Below are 23,093 nucleotides of genomic sequence, written 5' to 3' on the forward strand. Positions count from 1 at the left end.
CACACAAACCGGCGGCGCCCGGGCCTGTCCCGGGAAAACCCTTGATTGCTCTAAGTAACCCCTCGGGAGCCTTGGCTTCGGCAAAGCAACCCCTACCCCGAGGGCGCGAGCAGTATTTCCTCCCCTCCACCTCCTCCTCCCCAGCTGCTGCTGCACCCAAACTAAGAGCAGCAGCCTTTTGTAATAACAACTCTCTAATCCACTTAGAACATGGAAATTCAAAATACAAATCAGTTTGTGCAATACATCTTTATTTTAATTTTATTTTTTTAATCTTTGCAGTCATCTTGGAGTAATCATCATGTAAACAGTAGGATGGGATTACATTATGTCATATGCAAATAGTTCTAGAACACCTCAACGATTATTACAAGGCATTATAAATAACTTCTCTTAACAATATATATTTGCCATTTTCAGTACGTTAAAGAGCTGCCACTTATCTAGGATTAACTAGGAAGTAGTTTAAAGTGTAACCTCTGAGAAACACATCTCCAAATGTGGAAGTCTTTCTAAGGTTCCCTAGCTCCATAACACCTATGTCACAGGTTAAGCAGAGGACTACTTGGGTCAAACTATTTTCTTTGTAACAGAGTTTTACTTGATCATTGCACAAAGCCCTATTATTTTCACTCAACCTTGGTATTTAGCAGAACTTCAAATAAAGTTTCAGTTCCATTCTTCAAGTTTTTATTCACCTGTATGAAACTGGTTTCTATCATTAAGGGTAAGTCAGATCAGAGATGGGCACAGTAAGTGTTCTACCTTAACAACAGTTCACAGTAGTTCTAGCTCATAGACTCCCCAGTAAAGCATAGTCAAAATACTCTTAACACCTTTGCTACTGCATATCCCCCCTCCTTGCTCATATAACTATATATATTTATATTTATTGTACCATATGTATGGTACTTCTAGAAAATGGAGATTATTTATATAAGAAGCCTCAGGCACATTCTTAAAACATTAATATCTGCAAGGCACCTCCCACTCCCTTGAGGATCAGTTTGTGGACTGTTTTTTGACACAAAACCAACAAAAGCTTGCTAATACCGGATCGAATTATTTCAAAAAACCCCTAGAAATTACCAAATACTTCAAAGACATACCTGAAACTTTTTTAAATAGTGGGAGATTAACTGCAAATAGCACATAATCAAGTCAAATAATTTTCTTATTACTAGTAGGTGTAATGCATAAATATATGAAAAATAAAATTCACAGTCATTTTTTAAACTAGAATTCAAGTTTGGCTAATATTTCTAAACTTTTATATGTATATTAATTTCTAAATGTAACAGAACAGAGGCAGTATTATCAACCACAAGTACAGGTAAAATAGTATCACTCAAAGTCTATGAAAGAAGTAAGCTTGATAAGAAATTTCCTTTTGTAACCAATAAATACAACCACCTGAGAGCACTTCCACAGGCTTTTCACTTTGGGGGAATCCAAATCAACTGCTAAGAGACTTTTAGGAGCATTTTGAATGTTAACAGCAGCAGTGTAGCTGTGGGTTTTGCTTGTTCTGACTTTGTGAATTGCTAGATAATGAAGCAGAACTCAGTGTGTGGTGCATTAATTTTCCTTTGCATCTAAGCTGGCTTTTTCACAACCTCACAATTCGGCTTGGGGTCAAGGGACAGACATCAGCTGACACTTAACTGAGCAAAACCAATCAGTTTCACTTCATCAGGAATCTCCGTGCCATCACAGCCAGAGGCCTGCAAGTACAAACAGAAATGTTTAGTATATCATTCTACAAAGCAGCATTTGACAGCCAGAATATAAAGTTTCCCCTTATCACCCAGTGAGCAAACAGTTTGATTGAAGGAAAGCTTTCAGACTGCTTCATGTGGCCTCAGTCAGCATCAACCAATTGCATCCTTAATTTTAGCAAACTCTTGCAGTCAACATTAAGAATTATGAAAAAAAAAAAAAAAAAAAAAAAAAAAAACTGGAAAATGGAAACTGAAATACCCAAAGTCTTTAAACCGAACTTTCCAGACTGGAGCCAAATTTGCCTTTTCATGGGAGTAAACCCTTTTCACTCATGAAGAGCATCTAATATACATGCATAGAATCCCCTTTTTACCACTGTGGTGTATGCAGCAAATGTCTCATGAGTCCAGCCAGCAAGTCAGTTCACCAACCAGCTGAATTTTTAAACAGGAAACTGAAGCAGTCTTCAGTAAAAGTAAAAGAGTAAATACTAATATTTCTAAAAGGACAGCTCCCTCCTGACAGTACAATCTAGTACTTAAAATTGTACAGTTTAGATTCTTCAGTAAAGCCTGTCACAAAACAAATTGTCACAAGTGATCAGTTCATTTTTCATACGTAACAGTAAGAATATGAAACCACTTTGCTCAGGACTAAACTATTACTTTAGGTCTGTTTTAGAAAAATATGCTGGAGGCAAAGTATTTTTATGTTTCAATTTTTAAACACAAAAGTTGCTTTTGCAGGACAAAAGTGGCATTTTAAATAAAGGGGTTTATACATTTTTATCTGTATAGTAGATAAATAAAAATATTAATAGAATTGGATTAGAAGTGTGCAATGTTAACTTATTTATGACAGATGCCTTTAGATTCTTTCGCATATCACAAAACACCTCCAACAGAAAAACTGGTCTCCCCTAGAAAACTGCTTTTGATCCTTTTTTTGCATTAGTAGCAGTTGAACCCTTTAATAGAACTGGTTCGTGAACATGTGCTATAAGGTTAAGAGCTCACAGACTGTGCATAGGAGGTGCACTGACACAATCCATTGAATTTTCATGACCAGAAACAAAATTGTGTTGACACTTGTGGAAGTATTACATCAGGCTACTCCTTCAAATTTACTCTGAGCAGACACAGAGAACAATTCTCTCTTCAGATAGTATTTGACATCTCTTATTCCACAGAAGCAGCAAGTTAAAGGTCTGAGACCATTACTCCTGGTTACTATTCAGATATCTGAGTGGTGCTTGGATGGGGAATTTATCAAATAAATGGAGTTTGAATTTTGGACTTAAAATTTGATCCTAAAAAGTGCTAATGCTATTAACTTTGTTCTACATTCTAGTTAGTTGTCAATCTCCTCAAAGCCATGCTAAGTTACATATCTAGATGCACACAGATTTTTAAATGCCTTCCTTATCAATAAATATTATCCTATGTCTATTCAATGCACCTGGAATCTATTAACTTAGATTTAGTGCTTAGCATAAATACAAATACTATATACAGACTGCAAAATAAAAGTACTTGGTAGAGACTGAACACACTCTTTCATTATTGGGTTTCTTTCCTTTTTCATAAGCAAAGTCCTTACACAAAATGCAAATTATGCTGTGCAATGATTTTGTGTTTCCTTGAGTGTTTCCAAGACTATTTGTGTATTAAAGCAGCCTCCCTCCCAAAGTGTGGACAGCTGGATCCTATAGGAAAGTTTTCATTCTGTGTTAGCCAAGACAACTAGGGGATATTTAATACTATATATATTCTGCAGAATTACATCGTTGCAAGAGCAAAGATACATTGTTTTTAAAATATGCAAGAGCGGGAATCCAACCTCTGCCACCCAGGCATCTCACCTTAACAATTTTCTTTATTTCAGTAATAATAAAATACAAAAATAGTTAAGACATAAACTGTTCATTTTTCACCCCAAAGATAGACAGCTTGCTGTTTGAATATAAATATTATTTACCAACAAAATACCAGCAACATCAACCTGTAAGCAGTGAGATACTAACCAGACTCCTTGTCCAGAAATACTTGCAACTAATCCTAGATTAAGAAATATTTTTCAGTTGAATTTTCTGAATGGATATAGGATTAGCTACATTTAGACCTTTAATCCCCATTACATATTTACCAACAAATTGTGCTTTAATCAAGTTGTATACAAGTGTTCAAATTTAGTGAGATCTTGTTATGAGGTAAAGACCCAGTAGAGCATACAAAGATATGAGAGAGTTCTCATAGGCAACAATTCATTTAGCAACTTCACTATAAAATACAGAAATAGGCAGAAGCAGAACACAAATTAATCCAAAGAGAAAAATAAATTAGGATACTTCTTGTTATGGTCTTTCCCTATCAAAATAGGAACTAGTGCAGGAAACTTTAGTCAGAAGGATGAGGAAGAAACTAAGGTTAAAAATTAACCTCCAGAATTCCTACCTATCCGGTGGAACTTACCTACAGCAGGGACAAAGACATTGATTTTGGATTGTCTGCTAATTCTGAGTATGGTAAGAAGCTCAGCAATAAATCCAATTGAATCACCAAAAAACAGAAAAAAATGTCCCAACCTAAATTTTCAAGTGGATGTGTTTTCAACATGCATAACCTGGTCACTATGGGATATTGGAATCACAAGCCTCTATTTTAAGTGTGGGAATGAGAAACCCAGGCTTCTCAGAGCCTCTGGAGTTCTGTTATCTAAATGCTCTTGGTGAGATGCCACTTACTACACAGTAAACCAAGTCAGATGTTTAGACAGTAAGAACACAGATCAGCTGCAAAAAGAAAAGCAGTAGCTTTTAAGCTATATTTATAGCAAAGGTCAGAGAAAGAAATTAACTTGAGTTACATGTCTTTATTTCCCTGCCCCAACCCCTTCTCACAAGTTCAGGGGATTTCACTGGACTGTAGAGGAAAAATGAGTTCAAATGAGTCAGCTAAAACTCCTCAGATCTGTATAAAGAATGATATGGGAAGAAGTGTCTTGAATTAATACATCATCATCAATTAGTTCTAAAAATGGCTCTCTACAGCAGCTGCTTTTATAAACAAAGCTGTGATTCTGGAGGCCTGCTTATCTAACAGACATTCAGTCTAGTCTCTCATGTGCTGAGTCACTTTCAACAAAAGATGCTGAAAACTAACTAGGATTTACATAACTAATAATTAAATAGCTTCAGGTATATACATTTTTCAACTTAATTTTAACAATAAATAAAAAGACCACAGCACATCAATTCTGGCTCAAGTTTTTGCAATTTATATTTATTATAATTAACTTAAATCTATCATGCTATGATCAATATTGATTACAATTAAGGACCCATGGTCCAGTGTACAAAATGCAGCACAGAAAGGAGTCTCAAGCCTTGACCCAGGGTCTGATGACATACATGCAGAAGATAGAAGAAGGTAGAGAAGGAGAAACAATGATAAAATACAGTGGGAGAAAGACCAACATGCAGGTGTGGATGGTCAACTGAAAGAAGGTTGAAAAGAAGAACTAAGGAGAAGTAAGCAGTGGAGAAGGTGACCTGCATGCAAGACCTTGCATGACTCCATGCATGGGGGCAGGTATTTGAAAAAATGAGATTGGAACAAAATGTCCATCAGCAGAGGACACTTCAGCCAGGGTAGAGCTAAGTGGGTGGGAGTGAAGGAGTGTTAACCTAGCTATTACAGTTTTCTCTGCTTCACTTCTTTCTGCAATTCTTCCCATGGGTTTTCTTACTGCAGCTTCTGACCTAAACCTTAGGCTGCCTCAGAACTCATGTGACTGAACCTCCTTCCCCATGCAGTTATGGAACTGTCCTGTCAAAACAGGGTTTAAGCTTTTTCTCTAATACATGGAAATTTTAGTCACTTTATCTGTCAACACATTTGTTGACATCTGTCAACAAAGTATCTGTAACTGAGATAGAGCCCTGATTCTTATGTGAATATTGTGATAATTAGTTTATTTCTTCCATTGATGCTTTTACTTACCAACTTAAAAGTCAGTGTTTTCAAGGCCTTTGGATCATCTACTATCTTCTGTAAATTAGCAGCAACTGTAGAAAAAGACAAAAAATATGATTTACAGAAAATTGCATTCAACTTGACATCAAGGCTTTTGTTGAATCTTCTATTTAATTCTACAAATATACGTGTCAGTAAATTACCACTTGAATCATTTAATCCCTCTCTAGTTGTTGTTTCAGAGGGTAGTTGGACTTCCTTTCACAATCACTGTTACTTTGTGACTATGTGAACTGATTCAGGGGCATAATCTGCCTGAAAGTCAAATGACAGGAAAAAAAACCAACTTACTGATTTTCAGTTCAGTCTATTCCATAAACAGTTAACCATCACACAAATGAAAGTGCAAGGAAGACTGAAGAGTCACACAGCCAAGGATAAGTTGATGGCTGGCATGATTTAGATCATCTTTCTGCTATACCAGGGTCACTATCAGCATCAGCTTCTAGCAGAAGACTGAGCTCATGGTCCCCTCTAACTAGTTCTATGCATGTGCTTCTTTCCCTTTTTTGGGCTAGCACTAACACAGACTCTAGGTGATATGTTACAGCTCACTAGCAGAAAAACAACCCAAAAAAATTAAAATATGAAAGTGACACAAAAAGAGCTGATCTTCAAACTACTCTCTTAGAAAATATGATCAAGATTTATCAAGTAACAGCAATAAACACTTTAACTGGATGAACAGAGCTTGAGTGTCCAGAAATAACAGGAAGGAAACAATTTACTCTTTGAAAACAGAGGAGAATGCAGGAAATTAATAAACACTGTTTCTATCAAAACCCCTAAGTTACATATTTAATTGGTCTGTTTTAACATTACTGCTACCATTAATCTTGACCAAAAAAACCCAATGTCTGCTTTCAGCTTTATATGTTTACTGACCTGGCTCCCCAGCTTTGCCCAGTCACAGATCCTGAACTAAATCAGACCAAATCATTAAGGACCTTTGTTTGAGATTGATACATGGGCACGAGATGTAAGCAACAGGATATGAGCATGAGATAAATATTCCACACCTGGCAGAGCTGTTTAAACAAGATTATAAAAAGGAAATGAACAGGTATTAGGTAGCAGACATTTCTTAGCACACCGACTAGGTGAGTACCATAAAGCAAAGAGGTAAGAAAGTAGGTGCTGCCCATAAGTAACTCTCTCTACATCATTCATATGGTGGAAGATACACACCAAACATTTGCACATTCCATATCCTACTGCTACAAACTTAGGTTACTGCTTCCTCCCTCTTCTAACATTGTGATGACAATGTTTTCACTCCCACTGTGCCTGATCATGCACGATCCACTGTGTAATAACAGAAATTCACCTCACAGGGGAAGTACAGTATCTAGCAAGGGAATTTAGAGAAGTAAACAATTAGACCAATCTGCTGCCACTATTAAATGCAAATCAATTTTCTGTGGGTCTCATTTTCTTTATACAATTAAAATGGCATCAAGGATTGTTTATACACTTGTAATAAATTTAACTGGACATGAAAGTGTGTTTGAAACTAAAAATAGGACTTAAAAGTAAGCATGAGATACATTTTGTAGAGAACACTTTTTGTAAAGAAAAGAACCTTCACAGTAAAATGAACTCAACTACAGGCACTATAGAAAGTCACGATTAATAAAATATTTTATTCTACCAGTTACAAACAGTTTTTTATTTCAGTCACACAATTCACTTCCACAATCTTTAAGTCAATTTTATTGCAATACCTCCTACCTGATAAAATACATGCAAATTCATATAATGCTTTTCATTACAATTACTATTTAGAACCTTAGGAACATTCAGCTTTGTATGTCCTGAAGCCAGGATAGAATAGCTTCAATTTTTTAGGTTTTTAAAATTTATGAAATACAAGCATGCACTCAAGAGCAGTTCTGGTTTATCCAAATCTCTGTAAACCATATCTTAAAAACAAACAAACAAACAAACAGAAAAAAAAAACAACACAAAAAAACCACCAACAGCACTCCAGCTAGTGCTAGCTGGGTGCACTGAAATGAAGACAGTGCTACGAAACCAGATAGGCATTGGGTCCTAAATCCAAAGATTTCTAACTTCACCTAAATAAAATGTTACAAAACTACAAGCTTCAAGTGCATGCATGTCTTTAGGAAGGGCAGCCTTTCATTTAATGTTGACCTGCTGTGGAACAACTCAGGCAAGTCAGCGTGCTGCTGGGCTATTCCCCCAGGAGCAAACCTTCCAGCTGCCCTTAGGCAGTTACTGGCACAGGTATTATTAGTGCATTTGCAAACAGCAGCCCATGATCAGCAAGGGTTTTAATGAACTAGCATACAGTTGGCTAAGGGGCATCAGGGATGCCACAGGTAGTACTGAGTCTTTAAAAACCTTAACCAATGCTCCTGACTGACTCTTTACCACGGAAGAGATTAAAAGTTTCCAAGTAAAAATAGCAAAATTGGATTTTTAATATAGGTAAATAGTTAATGTTAATTACTTTGTTGTTGTTGTTACTTAAACACTGTATCAGAATTGAGTGGTATTTTAGATGGTTATCATTCCTCAAGAAAGCTGAGAACAGTACCAGTAAAAGGCTATGTGACACAGTTTTATTTATTCACTTGTCTTTACTTTTAATATGAACTCAAGTCAGAAACTTTTACATATTAAATATGCTTTATTTTTGGTTTTCTGATGGACCATAGCTAGAGTGGAACATGTAATCAAATAGAAGATTAGGAGGATTTAAGGACAAAATGTAAGATATTTTCAGGCTATGCTTGAAATTGAGAAAGCAGACCTATAAAAAGTCCATAATATTAGAACACAAGTTTACATTAAGAATAGTCACATCTGCAGTTTTCCACAGAGAGATCTTTTCAATTTTAATCATACACATTCAGTGTTTTCAAGTACAACTAGCATTTCACCTCTGACTTTGGTACTGTGTATTACATTTTCTGGCCTTTACAGAAAGGCAATGGAAATCATTTAGCCAAAATAATGTCATTAATCACAGTCAATCAAGCCACCATGAATGCAAATTCTCCCAAAAGCCTACAATTTCTGCAATATCGGAAAGCATATGTAATTATCATCAACTAAGAGCCAAGTATTTGCACATACTTATCTAGCAAAACCATACCATCCTGCTGGTATCTTTTCCATTTTTCTAACTCCTTGCTTTCATTTTGCTAGGTCTTGCCCATATTTAGACCACAAGAGCAAAAATTAGAGGCAACTGTCTGAATTTGGATACCTAACATTATTATTTCAGGAAACACTAAAATATGGTTCATTACCTTTAGGGATGCCACAATCATTATCCTTTTCACATTAATGCAAGCCAAACCTTCTAGGGCCTCAGTAAGTACATAGCTTTGGATGTATCCTTCTGCATCTAAAATATTTAAGATCTGGGTTCAAGTGGTAACTGAAATCCTTTGGAGCCTGATGAAGTCACCTAAGGAAAACATAACCCATAAACTGCAGGCATCCATGGCATCCCTAATTTAGGTAAAATCTACTGGAAAAAGAGCCTGCAGCACAAGCAGTAGAAGCCATCCAATCAGGTGAAAGTCCTTCCTGAATGCCTGCAGTCCCTTCCAGTTATTTCTCCAAAAGGTCTGGGGATCCCATACAGTGAAGACATCCTCAGAATTATAAATACAAGAATATACTCTACAGTTGAATACTCATCCTACTTTAAATGCAATTAAAGATAGCACTTGAAGTAAATATAACTGACTTAACCACTCCTGTAAATATATTTCTAAAAATGTAGGACTATTACTAAACCTACACAGTTTGGACCACTAGGTATGCAAATTTCCCCCAAAGACACCAAAAAAATTCATGCCATGCATATACTCATGACAGTAAAGAGTGCTTTCACTTACAAGCAGTTGCCGTTACTGTCCTATACAGAGTTCGTTGTCACTTCAAGCAAGTAAAAAACCCAATTATTTTTAAGTGGAACTATTAGTCTTTATTGATGAAAATCTCCTCCCGCTACTGGATTTAGGCTCTTCTCATTCAGGAAAATTATTTACTAGGCTAAGACTCACCCTCTCCTTGTACAGTTCATATGCAAAGTTCTAATTTGGCTTAAATAGACAAATGAGACTAAAGTTTCTAAATGAACCCAATCACATCTGCAAACCATAGTGAGGAAAATAACCATCCCATTCTCACAGCCTTTCCCAGCCCCACAGTCCCAACAATTCTTGTGTTGCAAGTTGGTGAACAAAGCCAATTTAATACAGTAACACTCTCCCTAAAGTGAAAAGGAATTTCATACTAGGACTTTCTAGAGAGGCAAGAATTGGTTTCTCCACTTAGATTATTTGGAAAAATGAAGAGCATTGTAAAATATATATCTCTTTACACCTTAGCTCTAAGTTAAGTATACTGCAGTTCCTATTGACAAAGCCATTTTTCTTTTAAATAATCTGAAGTCATGCCTTGGATGTTGTGCTTGTGAAATTCATAGATTAGCACCTGCAAGCAGCACTAATTGATAATTAAACCCCTGTTGGGAATTCACTGTTTCTGAAAGACCTGGATATTGTATACTCAACTGTATTTTGCAGAATGTTTTATCAATATGTTATGGCCATGCACCTATAAAAGTCAGAAGAAGAAACATGAACAAGAAAAATTTAGTGGCAATGGAAAAACCTTTGCCAGCAGTAACTTCAGGTAAATAGAGTATACTTCAAATCATGCCTTGGAGCAAAAGCTCTCTTTAGACATTAGCAGCAGTTAGGACAAGAGGCTTTTTCTTGTTTACAACAATAAATGAGGTGCTGTTCACTTTCTTCAGAAGGCTTCTGAAGGACATGTAATCAACCTACACACCACAAATCATTCCAGGTTCTTTTGCAGGTTTTGCTCAGTGACGAATGGTTGTGCCACTCTGACAAAATAAGTGTCTGCACTTGCAGAACATGCAATAGGAGAAAAGGTCAAACCCAGCATATAAATATACAGAACACAGGGTGTTAATTGCAGATGGAATAAATTAAAAATTCCCATATAACTAGAGGCTTTGGCCTGTATATAATACAAATCACTTACTCTTTGCTATATTACAATTTTGGCCAACCATATAAATTACAGTTTTTAAATGAGTGATGGATATGAGGTAACAGAACAAAAAAAGGCCACCTTCAAGATCTTACAAATATAAGATAATAATCAAACTTTGGGCAGTCTCAAATAGCTGCTTTTCTCTTGCAATGTGACAATGCTCTCTCTCTCGTTACTTAAAATTCTTAACACGGCATGAAACTTAACCCTAAAGGCTTCTGAAGAGGCAAAACTTCTGGAAAAGTTAAAATTAATGAGACAGTAAATAAAGCTGTATGAAGTACAGTTAAACTATTTCCAGTACAATGCCCACCCAGCCAACTAAGCCAGAGCCATCTGGCATAAACACAGACACATGCAGAATCTAAAGCTTGAGATGATATTTCTGGGGTGTTCTCAAAAGAATAATGATTCATCTGCTTTTCCATTTTGCAAAGAATGGATGGGTAACCTTGGAAATAGCTCATGAACTCATGCTTAGGTTCAACAGTTTGCAAAGCTAGTGCATATTGTAGTCTTGAAATTCAGATATGAGGAAAGGGAAGTACTATTCAGGCACAAAATTACTGCCACCAAAAAAAAGAGAAAATGAAAAATATTTTTAATAAGTTAGAAGTGAAATATTTTTTATGTAGTCTAAAACTCAGTCTATAAAAAATAGCTACCTTCAACTGCTCCCTACTTCATCAACAGTACGGCTGTTAGAGAAGACAAGTTCAAACCTCCACAGATTTATTTGCTTTCCTGCTGATTGTTTCAAATATTACCTCTTCCCCAGCAGTAGGCAGTTATTTTACCATTTTCATCTGATACATGGAGCCCACCATAATTAACTGCCTTGGGAGTCTGCCGGTTTGAGGATTAATGCTGTGTTCTCCTGTATAGGTCTTGGGACACAGGGTGCCTGAGTAGCAGGGAATACTTTTAAGTGGAATTATCACTCCTAAAAATTCAGCTACTGGTAGGGGTTTCCTCCAAAGGGCTGAGTTTATTATGCACGCTCTTGAGGCCATTTCACATATTACAAGAGGTTCATTGCAATCTATGCATTCATTTATATTTCATACTATATAGTGGTTTTCATGCATTTGCAAGTTCAGAACAAAGTCAAAACTAAGTTTTAACCTAGATAGTACTGTATTATAGTATATTATGCAAACAATGAAAAGAATCAGTGTTTAGAGCTTTTGGTAACAATTCTTCCAGATCTCTGTCTTGTTATTATCTAACAGCTCACCAACTGTCTGCCTTGAAAGATTAAAGGGCTCTCCAAAGAGAGATCAAAAAGGTCACTTAAGTGTAATGTGTTCATTAGTTCAACCATTCAGGATGCTGTGAAACAAAATCCTTTCACTTTATGTTGCTCAGGAGCAAGGAAAATGTTAAAGCATTTGAAGATCTGTGGCAGCTAACCAGCAAGTGTTTATTGCTAGAAGATTGCAAGGACCTAGACATGATTCTTGTAAGTAAGAAATAGAACAGAAAGATCAACAGCAAACCTGGCTTCTCTTCTGAGGAAGCTATTGGACACTGGTATGGCAGAAGCATTAAAAGTATTTAGAAATGTATTATTTATGAAGAGGCTGTCATTAGGAATTTATCAAAGGGAGAGTAAGGCTCATAAATTTGTCTGAATTCTCAAAGTGTGTTGCTGAATCAGTAGATATAGATAAAAGACCGTGGAAATTATCTCAATTTCAACTTTTGATACTATGACAATTTCCTACAGCTTGATTTGCAGCCTCACCATCAGAAAACACAGATTAAAGAGGGCAGCTACAGGACAGCAGAAGGCCAAAACAATTCTGCTTTGAAAGGAACACCAAGACTGGAAATGGTCTCCTACAGCATCCCAATGAACAGGGATCCTAGTGGACAATTTCCACCTTCACTTTCCACAATTTAAAATTATTAACACCACTTGAGCTCTGTAGTTCATATGAGTTCTGAGCCCCAGTATTGTATAAATTCCTTATTCTATAAAGACATCCTAGGTTTAGGCTGGTTTAGACATTAAGGACATTAACCAGCATTTGGCACCAGGTTATCTTGTTCGAAAAGAAAATAAAAAAAAAAAAATAAGAGGAGAGGAAAAAAAAAAAACAAAAAAAAAAAAAAAAAGAGAGAGAGACACTTGGTTGGGAGCAAACTCTAACGACTAACCAATTACCCTAGGTTATTCAAAGGAATGGCAGAGACATCAGGGGAGTATATTCCTGATTGACTTCTACCTATAAATAAAGACTTTAAATATTTACCCTTACTCAAACTGAAAAAAAAAAAAATCTCAACACATTTACAAAACAATAGCAAACCTCAAATGTCTTCACATTAAGTAAATTAAGATTGATTAACATAGAGTACTGATATCCAGGGGTCACAGGCAAAAACTGGAAATGCAGATTGGTAAAATAATATACAAGTTGTAATTTTTTAGTTAACTGATGAAAAAATTGGTGCCCAACTGAAGCAGTGTATTTTATGAAACAGTAGTAGTGTATCCAAATAGAAACTGACATAAGTTAGTGCTAAAAATCTGCCTGTATCAATTCCAATAACACATTATTAATCTCCTGAATTCTCAATTACTTTGTATAGATATCTGATCCCAAGGAAACATTTTATATTCTACAGTCTGTGAGAAGAGGGGGGGGGGGGGGAAGGAAAAAGACCATAACTGTGTCAAGTGGTTTTATAGATAAATTAAAATATTAATTGTACAACTGGAAAATTGTACCTTTTCCCAGAAACTTATAAAAAAAAGTAGGTTGATATTTCAAAATTATTTTTTCTTCCCCCAGAGGATGTGAAAAATGCTTAGGATAACCACTGCATGCTTAAAACAGACTAAAAGGATAAGTAAACAAAGTAAAAGGATATTCTACTTTCCTTTATAAAAGGATAAATGGAATATATTTGGATAATTAAATACTTATATATTTCAGACTTTGATTCTTCATGTGCCTAATAGATTAGATTACTTAGGAAGCTAAGGGATGAGTATATACATATTTCATTACTTCTCCTTCATTTTGAGGTTCCTGAGCATTCTAAACCTCAGTGTATTCTCAAATGAACATTTATAATAAAAATTTAGACCTGCTGCCCGGCACTGCTAGTAGGGCTATTTAACAAGCTCAAGATATTACAGTAAATTGTTATCTTAAATTCTCCTTACAAAAGAATAAGAATACTAGGTTGAAAGAATCATTTCCCTTGATTGAATGTAGAATCAAGTACTAGTTTTCAGACACAGGTTTTGACAACAGTTTGATAATCATCAAGATACTGAAGACAGCTCTAACAAGTATCTTCATCACACTGGATTAGATCTGAAATATAGGTCTATGCAGAAATAAGGCAGGTCATGTTCTCCTATGCATATTATTATTTTGCAATCTCCTTTTCCTATCAGGTCTTCACAAGTCCTCCTGTCCCAAGTTCAGCTATGAATTATAGATAATGTTCTGACAAAACTATTAAGAAGATGAAATAGCAGCCAGGCTACTTCAATACCTTGTATCTGAAACTTGAAACAAGAAGAATATATTTAGAAAAGACTCCCTGATGTGCTTGAGTCAGGTTCTGAAATAGAATACATCTAGTTTGAAGAACCTCAATAAATCCTTATTTTGACATAGTAGCCCCTGGCAGAGAAGTAAATGCCAAGGAAATAAAGAATAGCAAGTAAAATACTATTGAAAACATTACATACATTGATGCTTTTGCAATTTCTGCTTCAAATTCACAATTGGGTTTTTTTGTTTTGTTTTCTTCTTAACTAGAAAGGAAAGCCCTTGAAACTTTGGTTCAGATCTATGAGGGACAGAGAGTTTATCACTTACTGTACCAGGTAAAACTCAAACTAATCCCACTAATAACCACATGGATTTATTCCTCATTTGCACACTTAAGTAGGAACCGGTGGACTGCGGGTTGAAAAAAGGAACTTTCTTTGAAGGCAGTTGCCAATTTTTATTTAAAAAAACAAAAACAAAAACCAAAAATAATTAGTTACTTTATCATAGCTGTAAGGCAGGTACATTCACTATAACACATGAACACACATATGTATATGTGTGAAGGATAATTTGCACAATTGGAGAATTTCTTATATCACATATTTATAGTTCTGACATAAACCACATCAACAGTGATTATTCACCTAATACAAGGGTTTTTTTCACCTCGAACATTTACATTTTCACCACACTGAAAATTCATCACAGTGGGAACTTCCATGAAACCTGCCAGCTTCACACAATACACTTCCTCCAGTGCACCTCTTACATCCAACATAGAAAGTCTAAAATAACTTAGGTGCAATTAGACACAAAAATTCATTAGCTGCAGGTGCATCTCAAGCTTCCAAAACTCCTGGCAGTCTCATCATTATGAGTCACCCTTTGGTGCATTAGTTCTAAATGAGCCAGATGTGTTGAAATATTTAAGTCCTTGTTAAAGCCCCAAGGGATTTTAGAGATATTCTTCCACTTGTAATGCATTTGCATATCTTGCTAAAGAGATACTGAGTTATGTACACATATTGAAGGCACATAGGCCTTAAAATACAGTCAGGCTTTCATTAAATCGATATGTTTTCTTTCTGGGTAATATATTAAAAGTAAACACAAAGTATTTAGTCTATCTAGTTTATCTAATCTATGGAAATTAATTGGTAAGATTATAAAGGCATTTTCCCATTAGAAAGTTTATGGGTACACTGAGCTTTGGAATAAATAAAACTGTGATACATTTAAAAAATCAGTTATTTCACTCAGTTTGAACCACAAGTAAAACAAAAATTCTAAAATATTTCCTAAATATTAAAAAAATCTGTGCACTTCAAAATATCACTGATATTAAATGACAAACCTAAGGTGCCTTCAAATGCTATTCCAGTTAGCCACCCACACTGCTCTTTGAGCACAAAAATATATGTCTTCCACTCGTGGAGATCTATCCCATTTCCTAACTGCAGTAAGGTGAGTTGGAATTAGTTGAACAAAAGTCATCACTTCATTCAGTTTCAAAGATGACTAATCTTAGAAGACAAAGTAATACTAGATATGAGCAAATGCAGAGTGAAACCTAAGAAAGCAAAAGGATATTTACTGTGTCAGTCCATGGCTTTTCTAGAAATGTGGATTATCAGTGCCACCATAAGCTAACTGCACTAACAAACTGGGCTGGTGCTTTTTCATCATTCCATTTTAGTATGAAAGTACCTTCAGCATCAGCAGACATCATACTGTAAGACAGTCAGCTGTTTCAATTTCAAATGCTTTACTACTGTAGTTGGTAACTATATATTATTGCTACACTATGTCATATATATTACTTACTGTTTAACAACCCTTGAAATAATGTTATTCTGGATTTGGTCAGATACATGTTCTCTGAACTCATTTGCCTATCCACAGCCATGCTGAGCTTTCTTTGTAAATCTAGATGCCAATTTAAGTTCTGTTTACTTACCAAAGTAATTGTATCAAAGTATTACGGCATCTATTACTTTCACACTTCTAAGAAAATATTCAAGATATTGATGAAAAAAGCTTGCTACTTTCAAAATATGACCTCATTACAAAATACAATGTGTTGGGTTTTCAGCTGGTTCTTCTAAACACATTAGGCCTTTCAGCAGGAAGCTTTATTTTTAACTGACTAAAAGCTCTTCCTCTGGTTACTAAGTGGATATCTCCAACATCAAAGAGTTTCAGTAGTAGGTTATGTCACATGTATTTAAAAGCGAAGGTGTATCTTCCATGATGCTCAACATATTCAGAGATACTCTTCTGACAAAAATCATCTTTTAAAAGATACATTAATACAGCAGAGGGCAACTTAACATTTCTTGATGGCATGGACATCAAGGCTTTTATTTAAGCAGTATTCAGGAAAGGAAGGGGGTGGTGGTTATGTATATACTGCAATTTAGTAATTGTAAATACACCTTCAGGTTCTGAAATTTAAGCAATGACTCCAGAAAATTCACTGTAGCATAAGGCTTCATTGTAATTATATGCACATTGTATATACCAGTGGAGTAGGACTGCAAGTATGTGATTTTCAACAGAATCCACTGTTGATCATATTAATCAACTGTTGATATGATTTATGATTTATATTTAGTTATTATGGTATCAAAAATATAATGTATTACCTCAAGTATTACCTGATGAACATTTGCCAGCTAATATACATGCATTGCATACAGAGACACTATCTCAAAAGGAATTTTGAAAATATTCCAGATCTGATTTAACATAGATATTTCAGTACTTCATAAGAACATCTCATCAGCAAGATACCACTGTCTCCAAGGCTCATTCCCCTCTGCAAACACAAACTCTAGTCTGCTTTTAAACAAGTCTCTGTGCTGATTCCCATGATGTAGGGACCTTCTGTGAAACAATGCTAAAGGAAAAGAAACCAGCCAATCAGAGCCAAAACCAAATATGCAAACTGGGATTTGTTCTTTTCTGCAGAACAGGTTGAACTTCATGTACATCAGAAAGGAAATTTTCCCAGAAGCCAGTGTTAAGTGAAGCAAATCCAGCAAGACTCAAAAGGTGAAGCTTGTTGATGTTTAGAAGTAAATTCTATAGAACTTAAGGTGTCAGATTTTAAATTCTATACACTAACAACTTAAGCTCACACATGCCATGGCCATACTTCCACAACAGCATTTCTGACTCCTATTTAAATGTCCTTCCAGAAGATCAGCCATTATGCCAACAAATTGCTGAGTTCAACATAAAACCAGGTATTTTTACCTTCCTCTTTTGTCCAGTCTCTACATGTTTTAACATCCATGAAAAGAATCTACAGGAACAACCTTCATGATACTATCTCAGAACCTTGTTTTCATTCAGGTTACAGAGGCTGAATTTCTGCCTGCTTCAGCTAAAAAATGATAGGTAATTTATCACCTGCTTTCTATCTAGAAACTAATGGAATCAGTTCTTCTGGTGAAGAAGGTTAATCAAGCTCTTCTATACTATTCCCTTTTTCCTATATAGGAAGATTTTAAACCTTTTGAGTGAACAAGGTGCTAACATAATTTTACATAGAAAATTAGTTTTGTAAGCAAATTTACATTTTAAGCACCATCTGCTCTCTTATATGACCTCTGGCTTTAAACTGAAACACTTCTTATGATTGCACTGTTACAGTGAAATATTCTAATGAAGGGCAAATTTAATTTTTTACTTAATTAAAAGCAAAACTACATTTTGCAGAAATCTTCCTTCAGTAAAATATGAAATCTGAAGTTATTTTCTAGGAAGGTAACAATGTCCAAACATATTTGAAAACTTCACAGGTGAAGCAGACATAAGATTATAACACAAATTCACTCAAGAATTTGTGCCTGTGGAGCTTGAGGAAAGGTACATCATAAAAAGCACACCATATAAACTAAATAAAGATTAATATAAACTAAAAATACATTATTGAAATTAAATATAAGTTAATTCATTTCATTGCATACAATAAATTTTATTTTCTTAAGATTTTTTAGTACCAAAATAAAAGACAAAACATGAAAGTACAGAAGGAACCATCATAATCCTAAAAATCAGTCTGATGCAATTCAAAATAGGTCTAAGCAAACAAGTAAAATGTTATCACTAACACGACAGTGTCTCTAACCAAACCTGCTAGGGAAAATCTTGTTTAAATATTTGTGCTTCTTCAAGGACCAAAATCTGTCACTGTGGGATGGGAATTTATCACTTGAGGGACATCTATTTTCATTTGCCATCATGCTCCTTGCAAGAGGATAACAAATCCCATTCCTGCTGCCATTTTCACAGAAGTACTGGCACTTTGCATTGAAAGAGAATTTTGCAGCAAAGGGAAAATGAAGAAGGGAAAGGATTTTTCACTGGGTGTGAGCAGGACTTGCACTGCAGCATCACCAGCTGTGACTCAGAGTGCAACCTGACTGCCCAGGCAGTCAAACAGCAGTCCTTTTGTTATCCAGAAAAAAATGTCTTTTTTTCTAAATGAAAATTCTGCCAGACATATTATCAGCAGTATGGTAATGACATTTTTCATACTGGATGTTTAAATGACAACAAACCAAGGCTAATCAACTCCTCTTCCTCAACCCTTAAAGTAACCATGCAGCAGAAGCGACCTTAAGAGTGCCTACACCTTGCATCATCTGCAAGCTTCCCTAAAATACCCTTTCTTTAGAAATAAAGGTAAAAGATCAGATAAGAATTTTAGTGTTCAGATCAGCTAGAATTAATCTGTAATCTGATCACTGAAAAGCAAAAAATACTGGCTTCTCTCAGAAGGAGTTTTACAAAAAATGCAGTGAGAATGTATTTTAGATATCTTCCAGGCAAGTAATGAAATCCTGAAGCTGCAAAACCCTCTCCCATATCTCTGAGTTTGGTAAGAAAATCTCAACCTACTGATAAGAATTTTTTTGACCACAACACAAAAATTGACTTGGTTATTCCTCAATTCACTTCTCCCTCATCTAGCATATACTATCCCCCTCTGATTTTGGTGACTATACATCTGCTGGTCTTGAGCATCCAGAAGACAGGAAGAAGATGCAGAGAAATAAGCACTTCCTAATTAATCATCTTTATGAAGCACTGAATTTCAAGTAAAAGAAAAAAAAATTAAAACATTACTAAGCCTGGAATAGAAAAATAAAGAAGCATCTTTCAGCTACCAGAAACCATTTCTGATTACTTTTCTTTTTTTTTAATCACAAAAATAACACTACTAGATGCAATTTCCATGTGTCCTGAACATTGTCTTGCTCCTCCTTCTGTGAATCCAAACAGAAGACTTACTAACTTCATAGTTGCCAAAGCACACTCTGGAATATCCTACTGAGAAATCATTTTATTGTTACACGAGAAAATGAAGTTATCACAAAAATGCTCAATCATAGAATTGTCAATAATCCTTCAGGAGAACTGTATTATATCACCCCTCTCAAACCACGGAAGAGATCTGACTTCCAAAAGCAATTCATGGACTGCCATCAAAATTGCCTTGTTGATTGAACTATGCATACATGAAAGCAAAATTAGGACAAAAAAGATTTTCTGAAAACCAGCATCAGAGAAAATATTTTTTCACATCCATTTAACACACACTTGCTACACGAGCATAATTGCAAACAAAAATGTAATTTACCTATAACTACATCATGGCCATCAACCAAGCCTGCAGAGAACAGCTCCTGAGAAACGCCATCTGCTGTGTCTGTCCAAAAGGTGAAAGGAGTAAGTGTAAGAGTCCACAAAAACAACAAAAATTATCAGTCATCCAATGCAATTCAACGAAAAATATATTTTAGTTCCAAAACACCCATGGAGGCAGTATTGAATTCAAAATTATCTTTAATTAGGAGGAAAAAAAGATAATCATCTTATCAGCTTCTGCACAGCAAATCACATAAGATAATGACTTGATTCATTGCAAATCCCCTATAGACCTCTCCTGGCCACCAGCACTTTTATCTTATCTACCTACATCCTTGTACACATGTTACAAGTTCAGTATCTTCACAACCAAGAAAATAAACAAGGCTTTAGTGTGGTTTTCACTGTTTTCTTTATGGCCTCCATTTTTCTGTATATCTAGACAGAGACATGGTTGAGTAAGCTCTCTCATTTGTGGCAAGTGGCATAAACGACTCACATGAACAGTCATTGTTTTGAGATGTAGGTTTTAAATAGCTTGTAATTATTGACTCAGGAAATTCAAAGCTTTGAATGGATTTTCTATAAACTGCTGTACCTGAGTGGGTCAATTCCTAAGTCCCTGTGACTAGTACTTGCCCTGGATAAAGACCTTAGAAGGCTTAGATATAAGTAGGCAGGAACAGCAGGAACAAGCCTAAATTCCAGCTAAATCTCAACTGTAATCTGGCCCCAGCACCGAACACCCTAATGGAGCTCATGCTTTGAGGCAGTTGCACAAAGTTTTATCATTTCCTCAAGAAACACGCAGGTGAAAAGCAAGGTAGCTGAGCCAGCTGCAGTTTCTGGAGATGAGAAGCACAGCTGCCTTCTGGCTGTCTCAGTGACTGACTATAGGAACAGTCCTGGTCTACCCTCTTATTTTTGACCAAGTAGGAATTCTCAAATGGCTAAAGTTACTGCTTCCCAAGTAATTATTTAGGCAAACTGAAATCTTTTGTGCCCAATTAAGTAACAGGCCTCTTTTGTTTTCACTCGTTGCCAAAATCAATGAGAAAAGCAGGTAGACAATACAGAATAAATCCATGCAAAGAACTACTGCACATGAAACATACTATGACTTATTGTGAAAGAGACACCTCTTCCAATCTGGATTTAATTTTAGGTAAAGCTCTTTGAAGGCTACTCTAAATAAAGTGAATACTGACTTCTAAGGAATATAAAATAGGTTCATTGTTCAAAGGGTTGCAGCTTAACAAGGATGGAGCCTTCTTATTCAAAATATTAGACTTCTGTGCATTTCATCCCAGTAATATCTGATTTTTTTCTAACAAAGGCAACTGTACAAGTTCTTACAGATCTTAGCACTGGGAAGCCTACAGTTCTATGAATATGCAGTAGAGTTTAAAGTTTCAATACCAGAATTTCTTTCTGGTGATTATACCAAAGCTAGAGATACAGCTGAACTTTCAGCTGAAGACTGCATTTGAAAAATGGTGTGCACTTTATACTCGTTAATAGACCATCTTTTATTTTAAAAGGGAAAGAAACTTAAGTATTGCTACCATCACCACACACACTTTTATGGCTACTATATTCTATTTCCTACGATGTTTTCCAAATGTGAAAATGGAAATATTGCTAGGCAAGATCTTGTATACCATATAGATCATTTCAATAAGACATGAAATTGATAAAAGTATACTGTGAATAAAGTTTTCTAATATCTATATTATGCAACCTTGCCACTAGAATTTACATACATTTGCAATTCTTACTCCACTGAAGTTCAATATAAAGTTCTGCACAGTAGGAAACATTCCAGAAAGGCAGTCTGCATTAAGCATAAGCAGGAATCCTTTTCTGAAATGCCTTTTTAAGCATTAAGAGAATAATTCAGTTGCAGGAGCCTTACCTCTGCCAGGAGTAAACTCAAACCGTATGTCATTAAGTTCTTTCCTGGAGTTCCTGAAAAACAGTCAGTACATACATTAAAATGTAATGAAGAATAGAACAATTCTTCAGTTCCTACACCCAAAGAATACCTCTGGCATTGACAACCGTATTTCTGTAGCATGTGTTTCTTTGAAAATACTGCTCTACCAAAGCACCCAGACTGGAAAGACTCCATTGCATTTTCATGGCAGTATTTTGGGAAAACTAGCAGAAAAATATGCTTAAGTTGAAAATGCATTCAGTAACATAAAGAATAAAATAAAATCCTCTGATAAATATTTTCCTTTTCATCTTCAAAAGACATTCTGCCATATTGATTCTAATAGTTCAAATCAGTTTGATTTGGATACCTTATGCTCCACATTCAACAGAAGATTCACTTGGACTTAAAGCTCCCCATTTAAGGTCACATTTCTACAAAAATGTTTAAGAGACAAGTAGTGATGCACAGGGTTTATAAAAGAGTAAATTCTTTCACTGACCATCTTTGTCTCAGCAGTGAGGTTCCACCTACATATAAAATGAGCAGTAAAATGTTAAATCCCAAGATTTCTTGTCTTCCTGTTTGCCACAAAGAGTGTTTTAACCAGTTCAGTGTGGGACACAGTCTTAAGGGAGTAAATAGCAATGTTAAAGAATTCCTTTACAGCATTATACTGTGCCACAAACCTCCATTCCATGGATGTTTACAGCTTCAGGTTTAGTTAATAATTTCTTCCATCAACAAAACATTAGCCTCTGCAAAACAGACGTCCATCTCATTTTTGGAAATGACAAGTCAACTGAGCACAGGGAGGAACCTAATTGCTGTAGCCCGATTTTTTTCTAATGAATAGCTCAATCCACTTGAAATGCTAATAGCAACAGAATGTGCTTTGCAGTTCATTATTCTTCTCCTCAGCAAGGAAACTGTATGCAAGCGCCTATTTCAGCATACCAGGCCATGAAGTCTTGCTGTGGGAAAACTTAATCCAATAGGCAGGCATATTCAGCTGTGACTTACATTTATTATTGCCTGCTAAATACTTCTAAGAATATTACAGAGCCAAAACCAGCAACAAGCAGAAGCACAAAACCCAGAATGATTGGCAACACACACAACAGCAAAATAGCAAACCCTGAAAAATTGGTA

At 35.6% G+C, this 23,093-nt stretch overlaps 1 protein-coding gene across 6 annotated transcripts in view; it reads right to left on the bottom strand.

Moving 5' to 3' along the window:
• Nucleotides 1–234: 234 nt before the first annotated feature.
• The window catches only part of STK39 (serine/threonine kinase 39), an 84,096-nt gene continuing 61,237 nt past the window's right edge, over nucleotides 235–23,093 (bottom strand). For all 6 annotated transcript variants that reach the window (XM_077785029.1, XM_077785030.1, XM_021534750.2 and 3 more), the window contains 4 exons: nucleotides 21,921–21,973; nucleotides 19,998–20,066; nucleotides 5,724–5,788; nucleotides 235–1,724 (listed from right to left, as the gene is read on the bottom strand). In XM_077785029.1, coding sequence (XP_077641155.1) covers nucleotides 1,650–1,724; nucleotides 5,724–5,788; nucleotides 19,998–20,066; nucleotides 21,921–21,973 — 262 coding nt within the window. In that variant the 3' untranslated portion in view covers nucleotides 235–1,649. The remainder of the gene's footprint in view (nucleotides 1,725–5,723; nucleotides 5,789–19,997; nucleotides 20,067–21,920; nucleotides 21,974–23,093) is intronic.

Source organism: Lonchura striata, chromosome 8 (genome assembly GCF_046129695.1).
Source record: "Lonchura striata isolate bLonStr1 chromosome 8, bLonStr1.mat, whole genome shotgun sequence".
NCBI lineage: Eukaryota > Metazoa > Chordata > Aves > Passeriformes > Estrildidae > Lonchura > Lonchura striata.